The sequence below is a fragment of the Gymnoscopelus microlampas genome (genome assembly GCF_963454915.1).
Source record: "Gymnoscopelus microlampas genome assembly, chromosome: 13".
Lineage (NCBI taxonomy): Eukaryota > Metazoa > Chordata > Actinopteri > Myctophiformes > Myctophidae > Gymnoscopelus > Gymnoscopelus microlampas.
Genome location: NC_139950.1, coordinates 19,315,406 through 19,337,068, shown reverse-complemented (window position 1 = coordinate 19,337,068; position 21,663 = coordinate 19,315,406). Strand labels below are relative to the sequence as shown.

At 41.1% G+C, this 21,663-nt stretch overlaps 1 protein-coding gene across 1 annotated transcript; it reads right to left on the bottom strand.

Annotated features, from left to right (window-relative positions):
* Window positions 1-206: 206 nt before the first annotated feature.
* inpp5f (inositol polyphosphate-5-phosphatase F) lies at window positions 207-21,026 on the bottom strand. Its single transcript, XM_084076941.1, has 20 exons — window positions 20,446-21,026; window positions 17,885-17,965; window positions 16,428-16,564; window positions 14,813-14,941; window positions 14,388-14,573; window positions 14,217-14,273; window positions 13,616-13,814; window positions 12,446-12,625; window positions 12,183-12,250; window positions 10,863-10,987; window positions 10,692-10,769; window positions 10,341-10,461; window positions 9,352-9,480; window positions 7,508-7,625; window positions 7,212-7,410; window positions 5,526-5,597; window positions 5,362-5,435; window positions 4,925-5,053; window positions 4,623-4,710; window positions 207-4,450 (listed from the first exon to the last, which is right to left on the bottom strand). The coding sequence occupies exons 1-20, from the start codon at window positions 20,543-20,545 to the stop codon at window positions 3,310-3,312; spliced, it is 3,411 nt and encodes a 1,136-aa protein (XP_083933067.1). The 5' UTR covers window positions 20,546-21,026; the 3' UTR covers window positions 207-3,309.
* Window positions 21,027-21,663: the final 637 nt, after the last annotated feature.

Sequence of the window (21,663 nt, the reverse complement as noted above, 5' to 3'; positions counted from 1 at the left end):
GTGACTTTGCTCTAACAGGATGAGAGAAAATTAAATGCCGACAGGAGGCCCACAATTCTGGGCATTTATAGGGAAAAATCTGTGATGAGAGCTAAGGGATTCGTTATTGTGGTTAGCCAGGAACAATCATGTATTTGATGCGGTACCCGATTAGTTACTGCTATGCCCCACTACTTTGTTACATTAAGTACCAGACCTGAAGAGGGTAAGAATAAATATTTTTTTATATTCAATAAAATTTGAGTACACCATGGAAAAACATGACAACAGTCAGCTGTTAAAGTGAACTACAACCACAGACATTCAAAACGACATGATACTAATGTTGGAAAATGTGCTTAATGCAGTGCAATCATACATTTAAACCTCAGCACATGATAACGCAAATATCATTGTACATAATCTATGGACGGGATCCTCATGGGTAAAGTCAACCACAGACAACAAATGAAAAGTTGGTTTCAAAAGCACTTGGTGTGTAAAAAAAAAATAATCTCACCGAGCAAAAGTAAGATTAAATATAAATATGACAGCTTTTGCATATAACGAAAAATCTCAAGATACCCCTCTAGCATTGTGGTCAAATCTCACAGGAATGTTAATAAAGATAAATGCTCCTAAGATATTAGCAAATTTAGGTAACAGATTCTGCTCCGGTGGAGCAGTTCCACCATTTGCATTAGTAAATGAAGATTGTTTTCATTAATTGCTTTAAAAACCCACCCGTTCCTCTTATGTTAAAGCCTTACATAACAACTCTCCCACTCTTCCTATTCATCTTAAAGCTCTTTGGCAACACCAGACAATATCAGCAGGTTTAGTAACTGATGAGCCAGCCACAACACAATGCAGTGCCCACAAAGCAGGACAGTCCACCCACGTGTCACAGCAACACGATGGATCAGTTCAAAAATACATCTGTCATAGGCTTTAAACTACTGGTGTGCCAGCTGAATGCAGAACAGAGCGGCAAATATCACCATTAAAAACAAAATTAAATAAAACACAAAACATTAAAGTTGTCAATCTTTATCTTGGGATATTCCTACTTAGACACTATGATACAGTAAATGGATACCAATATTATATACAGTACGACACCAGAATCAAGTGTCCTAGAATAGATTCCTATACCGTAGCTCGTATTTCGGTCCGATGGGAGGGAGACCATTACCAAGCCTTAAATGATGCAAAACCTCATCTAATGAGGTTAACAAACCGCAGTATATGATGTACTGACGCTTGCAGCATAGTAGCACATGGTATATTTTATCGAGGTCTAAAGAGAGCACACCTAAATACAAGCAGCAGCAGGGATGCTCCAACATAAAAGCCCACACATACAGTCTAGTACACTGTACACACACAACCAACAGACCATTTCAGTTCCTCAAAAGTTGCTAGAAATATCCCAAGTTAAAGTTTATCGACATAAAACAACCCTCCCTGAAATGATTTCCTACCATATACAGTACACCAACAAAAAAATGTAACATGTAAGAACAGAGTTAAAAAGGTAGATTTTGCCATAAATACCTGATACACACAATCCCACTTGAAGTTCCTGTTAAGGCAAGTACAGTATGTTTTAGATTTCGGGGAGTGCATAAAGCATCAAACAGTGTTTCTAATGTTCGGGCGGGGCTCATTGCATATACCTTTATGCTACTCTTCAGTCTTTGTCAAACATGCAACATTAATGAATAACGCGGACTGAGAACTTCGCTCAAACGCACCGTCAGAGACATTTAGTACAACCATTTAGCATATTAACAAAATTCTATTCACACATTATCAAAAAACAACAGCTCTAACCAGTATACATCTGGTTATTCATGGTTAAGGGTCATCGTATTGGGCATCCTTGTCAAAATAAAATACTCATACCCTTTCAAACATAAGCTGCCACTCTAGCATCAATACAAAAGCCAAAGTGTATGACGATACCCCTCATGTCCATAAATATATGTGTATTGTATATATACGTATATACTATATATAATTGGTAAATTGAAAGGTTCTACTCAGGGGACAGATATACATACAATACTCACTGTACATATCAAACAGTATACTCTTACTAAGATCTTGTGTGGTCATTAATTTCTACAGTAGTATATTATTTCCTAGGTTACACTTGACAACACTGATATTACATACTGTAGGCCCAACTATGCCTTTCCTTGTTTGTTTTCTTATGGCTATACAAAGGGTAATGTGAAACACAGAACTGCCTTTTGAAATCACAACACATTTGGTCAGATTCTACCACCACTGTTTAGAAATGCAGCTATAGATGTGGCCTATAACCACAAATGCCAATAAGTGACCTGCACATATGGGATCACGTATACGGTACGGAGTTACAGAGTTGATCTTTCACCATGCAGTCAGTATTTACCTGCCACATCGAACCTCACATGCAACCATAGAGGGCAATCAATTGAAGAGAAACTCGCAAGGACTAAGGACAGTCATATGTTTACATGCACATAAATTCTCCAATTAGGATATGATCATGAGATTCTGACCATAAGTGTACATGGCTTAAAACATGAATCATGTTAATTCTGTCTCCAATTACATTACTCAAGTTACTCATAATATGAGTATTCATACGGCACTTAAAACACAGAATGCCGCAATATTAACCATATTTTAGATTTTGGCTGTATATACAAACCAGAACCAGAGCATGTCAGCAAATCTATAGTTATGACACATTCCTATCATACCTTGAATATATTGCATTATTGTTTAACTTTACATGCCTATCTTTCTGTACAATATATGCGACTATACATTTTCTTCATCTACATCTTTATGTCCAGCCTACATACTTCTCAAGCAGTAGTAAAGGGATACGCCTGAAAGAAGCAACGGAAGCAACATACATATCATACCTAATCAAGATTGACGTTTACTAAAGGAGGGATTAATATTGCTCATAGCCTAAAGGCAACAACTGACTGATTTCTGTCAACTGGTTTGAGCATGTGACTGAATGAGAATGACACTTTCTTCTTTTGCTATGCATGACAATAGCTTAACCAAGGAAGGAAGGAATAATTGCATTTTTTGTGTGCATGTAAACATACTGTAGTCATTGTCTTGTCAGAATTAGATACACTTATGTTCTGTACAAGATTCTTTGTAAACATTTTTCAGTTCAACTAAGGGGTCAGTTTAAAAGCAGGGTTCTTAGCCGAGTAGTGGCCCTTTGTGCAAGCTTATGCTACTGCTACCATAGTGGAAGTTAATGTACGGTATATACTACTACAGAATCCTGCTGGAGCTACGAGGAAAGCGCTAGATCTGAATGATCCTGGTCTGGCACTGTGTAAACATTGCCTTCAGGTCGTTCTCTTGGGTCTCATTGACAGCGTCCGGCTCTGGGCTCTTCTGCACCTTCGCCACGGCAAAGTTTATGCCCTGGGTAAGACCAGCCTGAGTGAAACTGGCCACCTGCACCATCGAGCTCTTGATCTTGGCAAAGGGGGACACCACTCGGCTGCCGTTGCCGTCGCCGGGCGAGGGACCGAGGGTGCCCTCCATTTGAGAAGCCGGACTTCGCTGAGGGCCTCCTGAGACGGCTGAGATGGGCTTCTGTACCGTCAGTTGGGTTGTGTTGGAAGTAGTGGACTGGACATCCAGCTGGGACGGCCTGGGGAGCTGCGGCTCCTGGTTCTGATCTCCTGGCTGCTCATTTGAGTCTGATGGGCCCTTAGTTTGCAGAGGCACTGGGGGTTTCTGTGGGCCAACAACTGCTGGCTGCTCCTCGCCAAACACCTCGACAGGTTTGGTCTGTGCGTCCTGAGCAAACTGGTGGCAGTAGGCTTCAATGGGGGTTCCAAAGTCAATCAGGATGGCTTCTTCAGCCACCGAGGCAGCTCCGGGGGAAATGTCGTCCCCGACTTGGTACAGGGTTTCCTGCTTGTCTTCACACCCAGTGACTCGGATGACAGAGGGGATGTTAAGATCTGTGCTGCCAATGGACTGGGAGCGGCTGCCTAGCCGTGGGTTTGATGCCACAATGCCACAGCTGGGTAGCACATAGTCCACATGTTCCAAGGAGCCAGAGCATGGGTGCTCTGGGTCAGAGTTGTACGATTCAGAGTCAGAGGAGATCTCAGAATTGTCGTCACCGAGATCCTTATGGGCCCCGGTTCCAATGTTCTCCAAGCTGCTGTCTGACTTCCAAAGGTTCACGTGCATGGTGGGCTTAAGGAAGTTCACCTTTACATCAGGCTTGGAGAAGTTGCCAAGCTTTCCAAGGGGTTTGAAGGGGCCGATGTTGACATTAGTCTTGGTCTGCTTCACCTTCTGATTGAGTGAGGAGAATTTATTCAGGAGAAAGCTTTTGCCCTGCGCCAGTCCAGAGCTACCATGGACCTGGTCTGTGGTTTTGCTCTGTATGCCCATTATATCCTCATGAGGTTTGCTCTGTCGCCTGGAAAAGATGTGTCAGTGTGAGTATACTGGCTACAGATTGTGTTCGCGGTGGACAAAAAAAGGTTTATATGATGATATACATGTAAAAAGGAGTTTATTAAATGTTAAAGAAAATAATTAACATGAATAAAGAGGGACAAGCATGGAAAACAAAATGAATGACTCCTCACCTCTCCAGCTTCTTCTCAACCACTATCATGTCCAGCCCCATGGCTTGTTTTGTTATCCGAAGCATCTCAGCAATGCACTGTAGCGTATCTGATATACGGTAATCATGATGGAAGTCACAAACAGGTCTGTTTTTAATATGTAAGAGTGCATAATGCAACCTCATTTTAAAGATAAAAACAATGAGTTGCACCATATACTGCATATACTCGTGTTTTATGATCCCTGCTCCCCACATTACTCTACTAAAACACCAATATTTAGGGTTGCAACACTTTAAAATGTAAGGAGAATCACACACTACCTTTTCCATCATCCTCAGGATTGCGAGTTGCTGCTCGCAAAGTGTGAAAGTATCCGCTTGTCTCCTCAGTCCTGTAGTGCAGGCGCATACAGCAGAACTTTGGCTTCCCAAACAGAGTGGGCTCCGGACCTGCAAAAGAAAACAGAGGTTATACAATCAGCATGTTATTGGTGTGCCGTTTACATAATGCCCCGTTTGTGCTCCTACAAGCTCACAACGCGTTGCATCTGTGATACGTTGTAAGCTTGTAGATCGGATATTTTTGGTGCGTGACACCATTGTATGAAGAAGTATAAATCATTCTCAAGAATCACAGGGAGCTGATACTGCAAAATAATAGGTTGCTGGAAAAAAACTGAGGCACTTTAGGGAAGGGTTAGGTGATTAACTGAATAGAATGAGACGCCTCACTTCTTTCAACATAACTGACTCCTTACCAATTTCAATCTTTTCCAAACCATCTAAATTGAGGCGTTGGTACTGGTTGACTTTGTCTGCTTCGTCATCATAGCTGTAATTTAGAAAATTAACACAAATGTTAAGTGGCCCCACAATAACAAATTGTTAACAAACAAAAAATATTTATAGAGGCATTACTTACTAGGCAATGTAGTAAGCATTGTTGGATAGAAGCAGCAGGACGTCCACATCCTTGTTGGTTGCATCTATAAGGCTAGTGAAAAGAGAATTCATATATTCTGAACTTTCCATAACTATGATAGGTAGTCAGTACATATTGTCTTTTAAAAGCTTCGGCCATATACTGTATATCTCTGCTGTCCAACAGCAACCTGCTAACTCCAAAACGCTCATTTTTCAGGAAATGAAAAAACAAAATATAAACTTTCCAGGAAATGAAGAAAACCGTATATTTTCAAAACAAAGCAATACTGCCTCATCAAAGTTGGTATAGTGACTTTATATATTATCAGATACTTGCATGTGTCATTATATTATCACCACTTTACCCAAATCCAGCGCAAGTGGAGTTAGGAGTTTGGTACGAACAGAAATCCAGCTGAAGTGGAGTTAGGAGTCCGAACAGCTGACAATAGCTCCGCTGCTGAGGGAGAGGTTTCAAATGGGTCTAAATTCCCAAAAGCTAACAATGGATCTCCAAGCTCACAATGCATCACAACGTGTGAACTAATGCCCTGATGCTTCATTATTATATAGGCCTACAATAATAAACAGGACTTTAAATATTACAATAACTTCTGCAAAGAGGGGTTCACAGAGTTGGAGTTTGAGTAGAACTGGCGCTACAGGAATGCTATGAACTCCTTTCTTCTTGTCACATTGCTCTCCTCATTAAACACTTCATAGATTTTAGAAAAATAATTACTTGTTTTCATAACATTAGCGTCAGTGTTTGATAAACAGGTACACTGCATAGTTTTAACAGACTACGGGGAGAAAAACCCTGCCGTTTAGTTTGTTTATGTGCTGCGTGCTCCTCCTCTCACTGCGCAGTGGCTCTGCCTGTGCTGTGCAAAGGCAGCAGGAGAGGAGAGAGGGGGAGTTGCGTTGTTGACGGACAGTTTGAGGATCCAATGGAGTTGTTAGGTTTTGTCGGAGGTAATACTTTTCATTGGTTCAAACATTTTTTTTTTTACAGACGTAAAGGGTGCTGAAAATGGAGTTAGCTGGTTCGTCCTGGACACCGACGATATCAAACATAAACCATAAACATACACAATTTCCCTGTTAATGGCTTTGTTTTTTATTTATTTTGTCATTAAAAGTCTTTAAAACGCTACCAAACATAACTGAATCATTGAGTCAATGTTGGCTTAACATTACTGCATGGTTAAGAACTCATGGACATGTACATTTGTTTGTAAATCAATCTTTTCCAGTGTCCATTTTTGGGTAGACTTTTCAATCGATCCATGCTTTGCAATAACGATAACGTAACTTTGACAAAAGATAACTATGCAATATTTTTTATTGTTGGATTTGCTACCTCAAGCAAGTTTCAGTTTTCATTTACTGTACTGAAATAAAAAGAATACAACACAGCTTCCCTTCTCAGCTTTCGGGGGGGGGGGGGGGGGGGAGTTCCTCTATATTGCATTCGGAGATTGTGGTATAGTAGCCTGGCCACGTGAGACTAGGTTAGGGCTAACCCTAAACCCTAACAACTATTCAGGTCAGTGTTTCACTTTGGAAGTGATTTGAATCCACAATCAATCAATCAGCTCTGATGCCAAACTTAATTTAACTAACAAAGTAAAAGTCAGCAGCCTTTTAACACAACAACAGCTCTCTGGTCTGATCCACTAACCTCATGTCACAGTTGATGAGGGCCCAGCCCCCATGGAACTTCTCATCGTCAGGCAGCAGCAGCTGCATGTACGTCTGCAATAGGAGGCTGACCTGTTCCTGGGCTCCCCTCTGGCTCTCCTTCTCTTTCTCCTCATGCTCCTTCTCTTTACTGAAAATGGAGTACAGGTCCTCTGTCACCGGGTGGCCCATCATTAAGTCTGTGGTGGGAGGAAGACATGAGAAAGGTGTTGATCAGGCTGAAAGACCTGTTTTGGAGTCAGGCAAATGCAACTGGAATGCTACAGTTTTCCCTACCAATGACTGCTTGTCTGTACGCGTCCCTAAAGCGGTTCAGATAGTAACGATTGGCTGAGTTCACTCCATCCTTCATCACACCAGCCAGCTTTCTCTCCCCCGTTCTTGTGAAATCACCCTACAATGAAAGACAGATTAAAAACAGTGTTCATATTAATGTAGTCCAACTCCTGCTACTCTTGATCGTTTGCAGACAGAACTTTCTGCTAGTTTAAGGACCATAGTGGTTTCAATAAATGTAATTTATTCACAGCTTGAGCAATTTATTGTACATTGTAACAAAGACCATTTTCCTCTAAATGGTCCAATTTTATTTTGCACTAAATTATTATATCTTACTGAAAGTACTCAAAGTGAGTCAATGTTGGCCAAACATAATTGCACACTTAATAAGTCATGATGTTTGAATTTCATTCGTAAATCAATTTCTCCTCCAAGGACTATTTACACCTAGATTTTTCTAATCAATCAGCTTCATAATAAATTGAAACGATAACGCTATCATAACTTTGAAAAACAAAATTAATTAACATGATCAATGATATTTTGCTTGTTGCATTAGCTTATTCAAGCAAGTTTCAAGTGTCTGCATGTTGACTAATCAAACAAACGTTGCTTTGTAAAATGGTCATCAGTAATACCAAGTATATACGTGTAGTTGTAGTCAACGGACTAAACAAGCCAGACCACTGGTATGGTCCTTTAATAAGGTTATACAATTATTTTACAGTTCTAAACTCCATTGAGGGACAGAAAAACAAAACTCAGATTCTGGTAGCAAGAACAGGACAAGCACAAGGACAATGTGCTCATTTAAGATAAGAGATAAGATAACATTCTATTGATTCCTCAGGGTGAAATTCTTGTAGTTAGGATTATCTGTCAGAAATAGACCCTGCTTTAATTAAATCTTGTCAGGTTATAGCCAATGTATGCTTTCTAATCTGAACCATGGTCTTCCAGGTTTTATGACATAGCTCTAGTCTGTTACCCAGGAATCCAGACTGACTCGCACTCTGTAGGAGGCAATGCCATCTAGAAGGGGGTCTGTTTGTGAGTCTGTGCATGCGTCTGTGTTGTCTGGGGCTAATCTCACAAACTGCCAGACAGATCACCACCAAATGTCTTGTGCATGCGGTCAGCAGGCCAAGGAGGTGCTGTACCTCCACACATTTTTGTTGCCAGACCCAGGGGGTCTGGCTTACATGAGGCTTTGTACCTGTTTTCTCCATACATGGGCATGCCCCCTTTGTCCTTAGGCCCCAGCCATAAAAGTCTGTCCCCCTTTCGTCCACACGTGGGCATGTTTTGTACCTGTTTTCCCCCTTTGTCCTTAGGCCCCAGCCATAAAAGTCTGTCCCCTCTGTTCTGGGTCTGGCAGAACCAGGTCTCCTGGTCTTGTTCTTTAACCCATTGAGACCTGAAGCCGATTCTACAGTAGTTCTACAGTTCCAGGTCTTAATGGGTTAAATACATATTTTTTTTATATTTTTAAAAGTATTTAAATTTAAATCAGATTGGTCAGTCAGATTGGGCTGAAACTTTGTCCAAATATGGAGTCATACGTCATAGATACATCATAGATGACTGATGTCAGACTGGCCACATGAAGTCATGCTATTATTAGACCCCATCTTGTTATTTTAAAGGGTGGATGACATCAGGACGGGCCATAACGTATGCACTGTCTGCAGCACTGCATAATGAGGACTCTTGCAAGTGAGCCAGAACAAATATGACTTTGTCTAAATTAATAGCCTCAAACTATCGAGGACGATGACAAACTGAAATGCCCACTGACACAGAGAAGAGTTAGTTTGCATAAGCAATAATGAGATACGTACCTTGAGGGCAGCTGTGCCAGCATACTGTCTGCTAATGGTGTCTCCGTTGTTGGCCCACATGACCTGATAGATCCTGTAGCACTTAGGAGGAAGGGGCTGCTCTGGAGGCATCACACCCAGCTTCTTCAGCTGCAGGAAGATGAGGTAGACGAAGAGAAGAGAGAGGTATTAGTCGCCACAGGCCTTTTGTCACTAGTGTGACATCACAGTGACCATAACATGATCATATCATGACTCATGGGACTGTTAGGGGTGTCCTGTGAGAAGGCTGTCTGAACTTTGACGCATGAAGCTCTCAACTCATTTGTATGCTGAATATTGTCCATCCTGTATGTACTTTTGTCTTCATGCCAGAAAAGCAGCTAAGTAATGATAGGCTCAGGTTTGAAATATTGCTTGTCCAGCTAGAGATTCATTCAAACAAGCAGCCCCAAAGATTATGGTGCCAGTCCTCATGAATCATAGCTCATATGGTCACCTGACTAATGTGTGAAAAATGTTCTATTCTAAGGGATGGACCCAGGGGGTCCCTGGTGTCTCAACCAGTTTGTGCAAGGACTACATGCTCCTTGTGAGTCGCGAGGACCCGAGTTCGAATCCAACTCCTATGTCTTGCATAGGAGTTGGATAGAGCCCCCCCCCTCCAACCTCCTGCATGGTTGGCGAAAATACAATAAAAGACATAAGTGGTCCTTAATGGTGGCATAATCGCAGCTCTAAAAATGCAAGAAAGGAAATTAACCTGGTACTTTTTAATTGAGTAGATTTCTCAAATAGTAATTTTTACTTTTACCTGAGTAATTTGTTATGAGAGTAATTGTACTTGGATTTGAGAACAGATTTCCACCCACCCTGTTCACATGTTTCCCTTCTCTCTGACCTTGGTTTCCTGTCTCTCTACCATCTAATAAAGCAGAAATTGCACCAAAAAGTAATAATAATCATCTTAATGGGATGGACGCAGGCTAGAGGGGGTAAAAAAATCTCACCTGATGTTCCATCACTGCTCGAGCAATAGCAGCCTGAACTACATTGGTCCGGTCAAGACAGTCCATGCAGTTGACCCGGAATATGCCTTCCTGCCGGGATATGACTCCCGCTTGATCAACCCTAACACAGGAAGGTACAATCATTTAGCATGCATTCATGGAATTCAGATTTTAATCAGTTTTAATCCCAATAACAAGGGAGGAATCCCAACATGCATTACAGCCTGCTTAAAGTTGACCAGTGTTATTTTCCATGTACCGGTAGTATAATCATGCTACTATCAAAGAATATGAGAGAAAGTTATTAGCATGTTTTCAAAGTATCATGAAAACCTTGACAGTGACACTCACCAGCCCCATTTCATGTCAATGATGATGTCAGAGATGGCGTCGGTCAGCGTTTGCACATTCTCAAACTTCATACCTCGGCTGAGGAACAGGAAGGAGAGGAAAAAGAATAGGGGAAGTAAATACACTACAGAATAGTTAGTAGGGTAAAAGTCTACTTTCTGCACCTCTTACCAGTGTTCGTGGAAGTCAAATGAGACGTATGTGAGGTTTGGATTGTTGTATAGGAGGACTTGTTTGAGATATGAATCACCAATCAGCTTCTCTCGTCCACCTTGGTCCACTAAGTTAATGATGACCTAATACATGATGAGAACAAACAATTATCAATCTATTTAATTAGCCCTCTGCTTAGCACAGAACTTTAGCCTGGTACAATATCGCCCCATCTGTTCAATGATTTAATGCAGTCATTGCTACACAAAACATAGACATTGGCTTAAAGTAAGATGCTACATGCTAGAGACATGAAAGTGACAGCCGTTTGCACCTCCCCTCTGCAAAGCACTCTGAAAACGTACACACTTAAATGTTGTATTTACGGTACCTTATAATCATGAGACCTGGAATACATACAAAGCTGAACTTGTTCACCCCCTACAACCCTGTTCACTTCAGCTAACACAGGACATATGTCCCTCCCTTTCCTACGACACCCTGACCATTGCTCCAAGCGTCCTAGACTCTTCTCCCTCCTGGCTCCCAAGCTGTGGAATGACCTCCCCCCTCAGTCAGGACTGCAGGCTCACTCGCCATTTTCCACTACAGTGCGAAAACTCACCTCTTCAGACTATACCTCACTCCCTAGCACTCCTCATTCCTTGTATCACTTCTTGTTGCCTATTTCTTGATATAGATGCTTGTTATACTACTAAGCATTCATTTATGTTGGTTCACGTTATTTATAGATATACTGTTTGTTTGAGCACAAATGCGAAGAATGTTATTTAGATAGCATGTTTAGACAGATGCTAGGTTTGATGTTTAATAATCATTATTATAATAATAATCACATCCGGGTAGCTCAGTTGGTAGAGCACTCGCCTTTGAATCACAGCTACTCGGGCACTACCAACTTAAGCATAAGCATATGAGTAGCACAGCTTGGGTAACTACTTGTACTGGGAGCGGACTGCACCTTAGCAATCCATCTCCCAGGGGTCTAGGGCATTGTAAAGGGGATAAACGCTCTTGTTGCTCGGCTGATACCGACAATAAGCCACTACGACCTAATTACTTACTACATTGATACTATTCATAAACATGCTAGTTATGTAAATGTTACTGAAAATGGGACTGATCAGAGAAATGGCAGCAAATTCATCCACTTACAGTACATTGAAACACATGATATCCCTGAGTCTGGCTAAATAGAGCATAGCATACCAAATTCTTGCTAATAGTTTGGTTGATACACAGACTAAGACAAAGGAATGCACACAAAACCCTTCAAATCTTTGCCGAGCACAGATGCATACTGGTCGTGCACCTCACCTGCTTTGTGTAGAGCTTCAGCTGTTCGTCAAAGTGGGAAGCAAAGTAAGGAATGGTCTCTTTCTCCCCTGAAACACCAGAAAAGGACACTTGTTGATCATTCTTTTAATAGAGCTACAGGCAAACCATTCTGTGAGATTGTTTACATCTTTGTGAGGTGCTATTTTTGCCAATAAAGTGATAACAAGCAGCTCGGTGTGTGCAGCTCAGTGTGAGGCCATGGGAGTTCTGACTATTGTGCAGAGCACAGTCAGCACACTGACCTTTCTCCAAACGAGGCCGGGGGTTGTACCGGTAGCCCGCCTGGCTCCAAAAGACGGGCACTGAGCCGCGGCTCTGCACAAAGGACAGCGTGTGGCTGTGCACGTGAATCAGCTGCTCGGTCTCCACATAGTTGGCCACGTGACCATCTGTGTCCACTCCTCTGCGTTTGTACCGCATCCCTTTGGTGAGAAGGAATCTTTATTAACCCATTAAGACCGGGGAACACATCTGAGTCATTTTAGATTTTAACCACTTTAAACATTATTTTATACTTTGGCTATTAAAAAATAGCAGATATACATGCTCATAGCTTGTAGATCTGCTATTTTTGAAAAATCATGAACATTTGTGCAAATCTGAATATATATTTTTTTAAAGCAAACATTTGTAACTCAAATCTTTGCTTCTGGGGGTCCCTGGAACTAAATATTTTGAGATGGGGGTCCGTGGCCAAATACATATCATTTTGGAGCTCCTTGACATGAAAAAGTTTGAGAACCACTGATATTATAGCAACATAAACTGTTGGGATTTAGAAGACATTTGTAGAATCGGCCTCAGGTCCTTCACATTAGTCTCATAAAAAAACACACACCCAAAAAAAACATGTACGGTACTGTTTATTAGCTAATAATACAAATCATATTTTGTTGAGGGATAGGAATGTGTCCAAACTGCACAGTCTTAAAGGGAAAGATTTCAAAACTCCATCCCGGGTCCGCCACAGCTTAAAACGAGCGCCAATAGGCCTTGTGTTGGATTGCGTATTTTAATAGCTTTTTTTTTTTTGAGCGAGAGAGAGAGATCTGACGTGACAGAACACTATGCAACAAAAAAAAAAGAAGAAAACCAAAAAGTCTCGCTAGACGAGATTGAAATCTCCAGATTTCAAATCTCGTCTAGCAAGACTTCCGTTTTTTTCGGTTGCATAGTGTTCTGTCACTATGAACGTCATATCTCACCAAAACAAAACAAAACAAAAAGCTATTAAAATACGCAATCTAACGCAAGGCCTATTGGCGCATGTTTTAAGCTATGGCGGACCCGGGATGGAGTTATGACATTTTTCAACTGTACTATTCATCCTAAGATATCATATCATCATAAAAAAGGTAAGAAAACCGTGGTCCAAAATTCCCCTTTAACTGTTCTCTAGCTGTGCGCTGTACCTGCACGGTGTCGGCTGCGTCGGGAGATGATGGCCACAGTAAAGCGGGGGTGGATGTCGTCCACACAGGTGGCCTGCCCTGGCGTCGTCTCTGGGCTGCTCCTCTCCTCGTCAGAGGACTCGTTGTAGTTTACCACCAGCTCCTCCACCTGGACAAAGCCCTGGAGGATTGGCAGGACCCAGAAGTCCACTTCCGGGACCTGGAGTGTTTAAGGCAGAGGACAAATGGTGAGTTTATGTAAATATTCAGGCCTGCAAATGTCAAAACCATTATCAGTCATCACCAAGTATTTTCATGTTATGCAGATTACGTTCTGGCAGTTACCCAGAGTGAACAGAAGTAACTGCCATATGTAAACCTACATGGCTAGGGCTGTCACGATCATGGACAATAATTGTCCAAAACATTTTACATTAATTATGAATGTATTTTCTTTTCCAACATTGGAAACGATTATGACGATTATGCAAAATAATTGTGATTATTTCAAATAATTACAACTATGCGATTGTGTAACAATTGTGACAGCCCTATACATGCCATGGCTGTCTGTGCTTTTACAGAAGAAATCTATTTAACGATGCAACATTAAGTCCTTTACCTGAAGGTCAATAAGCTCCTGCACCATGTGTTTATTCCAGAAGAACCTGTCATCCACCTGACAAAACATTAAGAACATAGATGCAAGAGCACATTGTGTAAAATGACAGTAAGAATACAAATAATCAACACCTTCCACACATTTCTGTGCTCAGTAATAACAGTGCCTAACCTGTTTCCATAGGGGCAGGTTGGACCTGTCACAGTCTCCCTGGCGCTGCACGGTGTTAGTGAGGTCGTAGGTCAAGCTGTAGTAGAAGGAGTCGAAATCCATGAAGATCTTGTAGAGCTCATCAAGTAACCTCCTCTCCAGACGCTCCTTCTCCTTGTTCTCTTTGACCTGGGAAGCAGGGGTATACTAGATTGGGTAGTGGGTGGATAGAGAAGGAGAGTAGAGACAGCAATAAGTTGACACAGAGAAGAAGGAATCAGTTCTAGGAGAATATTTCACCTTTAACGATGAACGTTTTTCGTGCTCTTAGAGTACTTGTACTCTCATTGTTAAATTAACACTGAGGATTTTACTGTGCAGGAAAAGGTGTGTGGAAAAACGCCAACAAATCTTCTACCAAACGTAATGGGAAAAACAGAGCCTACCTTTTTCTTGTTGACAGGAACGCCCACATTGGATTTGATCTGACTGAAGGTTTTCATGAACTTGGACTCATCTGGAGACTGGGTCAGTTTCTCTGGTCTGTCGATTCCAAAGTGATGCTTCTTGCAAAGCTGAAAAAGGTTTTATGATTGGACCAGTTTGGTAATACCATAATCTTTCTACCATAAAGTTTTATTTTACTGAATTGCATATATATTTGTTGTTTTTTTCCTAATGCACAATTTAGTCATTGCCAATTCCCGCCATGTGTATAGTCACTGTCACTGCCAACCCCTACTTGTTGGACTTGGGGAGGGTGTAGAAGACAACCATGTGTCTCCTCCAGTACACAACATGGTGTAGCCAGCTGCTCCTTTTCACGTGACATTGAGGAGTTTTACCAGAAGGGCAGAACACGTGCAGAGGAACATGCTATCCTGCCCAGTTACACTACCTGCTGAACAGGCACCTCGACCAAAATGTAGGAGTCACTACTTCATCTTCCCTGCCGGCCTTCCACCTGCAAACATGGTAGTGGGCACGAACTTTACCCCAAGCACCGCTTGGACTAGGTCTTACAATGCCCGAGACCTGTGCAGGTTCGGGTCTGTGGTTTATTATGGTCAATCGGGTCTGGTTCGGTTCAGATTCTATTACCCCTGAAGAGCTCTAGCTTGGACCCCTCTTTTCTTTTTTTTTACCCATCAAAATGCATCCTCCAATTTTGTATTATTGAGGCCATTTATGCCTTTGCTTCAACTCAAAACGAACACTCAAATCACTCAAAACAACTCAAGCGCTATGGATCAAAGCTACGGTGGGCCAAATGGGATTTACAACCTGAATAATGTTATAAAACTTCTAACTAGGATTAAAGCTACAACAACAACAAAAATGACAGTATTCCAGATAATCACACTACTGCCTTAAAACAAACCTCCAACTACTAATAAACTACAGGGATCTCTAGCAGGAGAGGAATAATCATTCTGCAGTATGGGGAGGATGTATTTTAGGCAGGGGACTAAAAACACATCTAAGAATGACTACCCAACTGTGATATTACTCACTTGAAAATACTCCTCCTCATCATCCATGAAGCTCCCCTGAAAGACTGAAATCTTAGCAATATACTGATTCCTCCGAGATCTCTTGGCATTAATGTACGTCAATGAAATCAAAATTGTTTTGAGCCAATTTCACTTTGTAGCAGTGTCAGCCCATCCTGAGAGATGAATCATACTAACTCAAATACACCGTCTGCATGGGTACACTGAAGAAGAATACCTGTATCAACAGAGTCAGGCTTAATTTACCAAAAAATGCCCAAGCTACAAGCTCACAACGCGATGTATCGCTTGAGCTTCAGATTCACTGTCTATTTTGTATGCCAGAGGAGAAATCAGGCTTCAGAGCTGAAGAAGAATTATTAGAATACAATCCCACAAGCAGTGGTGGACAAAGTAAGTACATACTTACAATTTCCAAAGTACATTTTCCAAAATAAATTAAAAAATACATACATAATGTACTTAAGTTCTGTACTCAAGCAAATGTACTTAGTTGCTGCCCACGAGCAGAGCTTAACATGACTCAGAACAATGTTGGCTAACACACCTCCAGCTCCAGCTCCAGGGGTTCCTCTTCAGACAGTGGAATGACAGCTATCTTGGTGATCTTGTAGACCTTGTGGTCTCCTGGCAACTGGCCGATCAGCGCATTCTGGCGGATTAATACAAGACCGAGAGGAAGATCTGCCAACAGGAAAGGGGGGAGGGGGTGGGGGTGGATACATCATCATGAGCACTAAATTCCGCACATTCTAAAAGGTGTGATGAAGCTAAGCTATAAATAAACAATAAAATGTCAAATGGACGTTTAAGTCATGATAATCCACGTGATTTGTTAGAATATAATTGATCAATTTTTTTAGGATGTACACACACACACACACACACACACACACACACACACACACACACACAGTATATCCCTAATGATCAACTTCCTACAGACCTACACAAAGGCCTAATATCGTGTACGTACGTACTGTACACGATACTACATAATTGTATCTAATCCTGTGTTGTCATCATCCTACAAGCTTTCCTCTATTAAGGTGGTGACTGGTCATTCAGCTGAATTACTCATCTGTAAGCAATTGCGAGCTTGGAGAACAAGATGACAACAAGGCAGCTGTCACACATGTTCTAAAGTTATATAGCCTACATCTTCACAAGCCATATTATGTGACTGGAAGATATATGAGTCATGATGACTGATGCAGAAGCAGGCAAGACGGAATAGATAGAAAACATGATATTCTAACAAGCAGATGACATTTGTATTTCAACAGTGTAGAAACACATTTACTATCTATTATGCTTAATATGCTTACACTGGGATAGGAATAGAAGGAATAGTTAGAAATTAGAAAACATGATGATCTAGCAAGCAGATTACAGTATACAGGATGTCAACAGTGAAATCCTGTATATTTGGGCCCGCCGTATCTTGATAAAGTAGAACAATAATATTAACAGTATGTGATGTAATTGATGGTGTATAATATATCATCATTATTCAGTAGGTCAGGTTGCAGTGAAATAAAGTTGAACAGTTTCATCAACAGCATAGTCACCATTAACTACTTGAACCCTAGCCTCCCTATTCTGGGCATGTCATAACAGGCACACATTCCGCAAAAAATAGCAGATCTACAAGCTCACAACAACACATTGCAATCAATGTGCGTTGTTGTGAGCTTGTAGATCAGCTATCTAAGAGAGTTGGTGTGGGGGGGAAAAGGAGTGAGACAAGGACAGACCCCTGAGGGACTCCGATTAACGAAGTACGTATGGTTTAAGTGGTTAACACAATATTCTTTACAACTAGACTTGCTGTTGCAACCATTTCACACCCTTCCATAAGTGACAAATGCATTTTATAATCAGACAGCTTAATTATCCTGTTCACAGCAACAGAGGAAATATGTTATGCATGTATGTTATGTCTCTCAGCTACGCAAAGCAGAGAAAACAACTGAGGGTGATGTGCTCAAATAACTCACTTACCTGTGTGAAGTTGTATTTTTCCAATGACGCCCTCCACCATACCCAAGCACACTGGGTTCCAAGCTAACAACAGGTCTGTTGCTGAAATGAAACATTGAACATGGAAATCAAACTTCAGTTCTGAAGTGGAGAGCAGATGAAGCAGAGATACAGTACAGGCCAGATACAAGCTGGCTGTAAAGATGTAAACTAACTAACCCAGAATGAAGCATCATGTTCAAACCTTATGCAAACCTTTGTGTACTAAGGCCTGAATTATCAAACAGGGAGGTTTACCGTGTAAAAATAAACAAGCTAACAAATAACTATTGAAGCTGAGTATGTTCTTGAGGCTATTGGATATAATAGCTACAACAATTTTCTCCCATGCTTCCGATGCTTTGTGATACAGTCACTCAGAGTACATGTGCAACTTGTCAGAGTTCATGTGCAACATGTGACATCATGCTATGAGCAGAAGGCCCTTACTAAGTCTGTTAACAGGGCTTGGAGGCTTGCATGTTCCAAGAACATTTGGATAAACAGTTCGGCTATTCAGCTTACAGCAAACAGCCTGATTTAGCCTAGTTAACTTCAAACGGGAAACATCTAACTGTTTACTGTTAAGAACAAGTCTTACTTCATTTACTAGTCTTTTCAAGCATCTAGCCAAGCATGCAGTAAGTGATGGCCATGGAAATGCCTGACTTGAGTTCCAGTTTAAGTCTAAATGGCATGTCAGGAAAACTGGCTTGGTCAGAACTCAGGGCTGATGGGGAATTGAGTCATATAGTGTAGAAAGTTATTAAAATGGTAAGGGTGTGTCCAAAGACAGTAAGGAACGGAAGCCACGAGCTGCCAGCAAAGGGTGGGTGGGGAGTATATTCTGTAGGCAGCCCAAGACAATGACTCTTCCTGTTATATGAGCCAGAGAACTCTATGTACAAGGGAATTGGCTGTGAGGGCCCACCACTGAGGATTGGAAGGTCTAGATTTATGTATTTTAAAAAAACACAGCCTTGTTCAGAATCTGTAATATCATGGAAATCCACCACTGCACTAGTGTAAGCAGGGCACATGAGGAGTGGAAACCCTTTTCCAATTAAATAATGGAACAGTGGTGCAACCCAAACCTGTTCAGGCTGGCCGCACACACCCATATGACTTCAACCAATAAGGAGCGCAACATTCACAGCCTTTTAGTATCTCTGATGACACTTTTCTGTAAGTTTGGGCTGTTGGCCTAAAAGGGGAATACGACTCATGTTTTTTTATACTCCCAGTCCCATTGCCAAGGAGGGCTCATGGGAGTGCTCTAATCATATGTGATGTAGTGTGAACTGCTCCACTAACAATGAATGACACATTAACTTTAATAACATACATTTTTGGGTTTCAACTTTAACTGTAAGTTCAAAGTTAAAGTTGAAACCCACAGATAAAGGAGTATCTGTTGTTGTGGAGTAAGCTACATAATCATCTGAGGCACTGTAAATCAGTTACTGTAATATTTTCTGATTGGAATTTATGAGACAACCAACCTAGAGGTAGAAGCCTCGTGAATTGATAATGCGTAAGGAAATGTTCACATAACTGAACTGTGCAAGTTCAAATACACCATATCGTAACTTGATAAGAAAAGGTGACACTTGTGTCTGTACTACGATCAGGGTAGTAGCCTGGTGGTAGTTTAACTTTCAGTGTGTAACATTAGAAGCAAAACACGAACTTTTGAGTCCATGTGTGTGTGGCCGTGCGGTGTACTTTCAAGTTGCACTATGCATTTTATCCATGACATGTAAGTAAGCACAAATCTGAATTGGTATACAGCTACACTAGGTTAATACATAAGGTTAGAAACAGCAACTACGGTGACATTTAACTAGAGGCATGCCATGGCCAGAGACAAGACAATACATTGCCAGACTATACATTATCCTTGTAAATGTAATGCTCTGGGCTTGATGTCTGTCAACTCATACTTATATAGAGTGTCAAGGCTAACAATCCAGCTTTCAGTTGTAGTCAGTGGTGGAAGAAGTACTCTGGTATTTTACTTAAGTAAAAGTATCAATAGCACAATATAGAAATACTCTGTTGCAAGTAAAAGGCCAGTGTTCAAAATGTTACTTGAGTAAAAGTACAAAAGAATTGGCATCAACATATACTTAAAGTACCAAAAGCAAAAGTACTAAAATGTTTGGAAAATAGTAGCTCACAACAGCTTGTAGATCCGCTATTGTCAAATAGCTAGTATGTCTACAGTAGGGTTGAAGTGGTTACTGTATGTTTTATAATATAATAAATTATATCTGCAAAGTAACAAGCAACTAGTTTTCAAATAATTCTAGTGGAGTAAAAGTACAATATTTGCCTCTGAGATGTAGTGGAGTAGAAGTAAAGGTATTGGAAATTGGAACTACTCCAGTAAAGTAAAACATACCTCATAACGTACTTAAGTACAGTACTTGAGTAAATGTACTTAGTTACTTTACACCACTGGTTGCAGTCATAGATTATTATTAGACCAACTATACGTGCGGGTTGTCTTATCAGAGCAGACCAGTGTTCTAATACATTACCAGGTCTAAGGCTCATGGTCCCATCTTGTCGGCTACACCACAGAGCCCGGTCCCCGCTCTGCAGAATGTAATGGTCCTTGGCTTGAAACAGCTCCATCATGTCCTGGTTATGTACACTGTACACACAGTCAGTGAATCCCAAACGCGTTGCGGTCGGCTCGGCTTTAATTAACGTTAGATTAATTAATGTCCCTCACCGTGCCCTGGTAGAGGACCTAACCCTACCCTAACCCTACCTAGCTACCGCCTAGCTGTGGTCCTATAGCTACCGCCTAGCTCGCCCCAGATCGGTTCCCACTTCCCACCACACACAGGCGGAGCTGAGCTAGCTGGCTAGCATCATGCTAGCAGCGGCAGCAGCTGGATGCTCGTCGTCGGATCTGCTGTTAATTCGACTAATGTACATATTAATGACCCTTTCCGTGAACAACGAAGCGTTCCGTTCCGCAGACATGTTGTTGAGGCTCACATTCTATACGTCCCGTGCGTGTGAAAGTGTTCCTAGAGACGATGTTTTTCCTTTTCATTGTTTTTCTTTTCTTTCTGTTTTTTTTTCTCATTCAGAACGAACCCTACCGACAGTTTCCTGCTCCTAAACAATTTCACGTGACGTGTACCTGACTGAGTCATACCAGCAGGTGCTGTTTTTGTTGCTACAGTCTTTTCTTGTAAAAACTAATATTCACAAAGACTTATTGTTTTTCTGGTGCACCACCACTGTAATGACACTTTGATTATATTTACAACTAATTTAGTTTTAATGACAAACCGACAACACCATAAAAACAATACTTTCATCATGTTACTTTTCCATTTAAAGGGCAAGACCACTTTGGTAGAGGTTTGGGTTGTGTAGATAACTTGCCATGACGCAACTCCAATGGTAGGCAAGAAATACAAAATAATTGCTCCATTGATTAGAAATTGATAATTCAAAATATGTTCCTCATTGACTTTACATCTCTAAGCTCTCAAAGTCACTCTTTTAGCACATAAACAAACACAAACACAGTTGATTTAGACAATATAGAACACCACCAAACCTGTTTGGTGACTGTTTGTCTTTTAAATACAAATGTCAACTTGACAACTTCCTGTTGATTTTACTATTTGAAGATCCGGATCCACAGATCCAGTCCGGGTTTTCTTCCTAAAAAAAATAGCAAAATCGATAATGGAATCCGTATTGAGCTTTTTTATTTTATTGGTTGCTTTAAT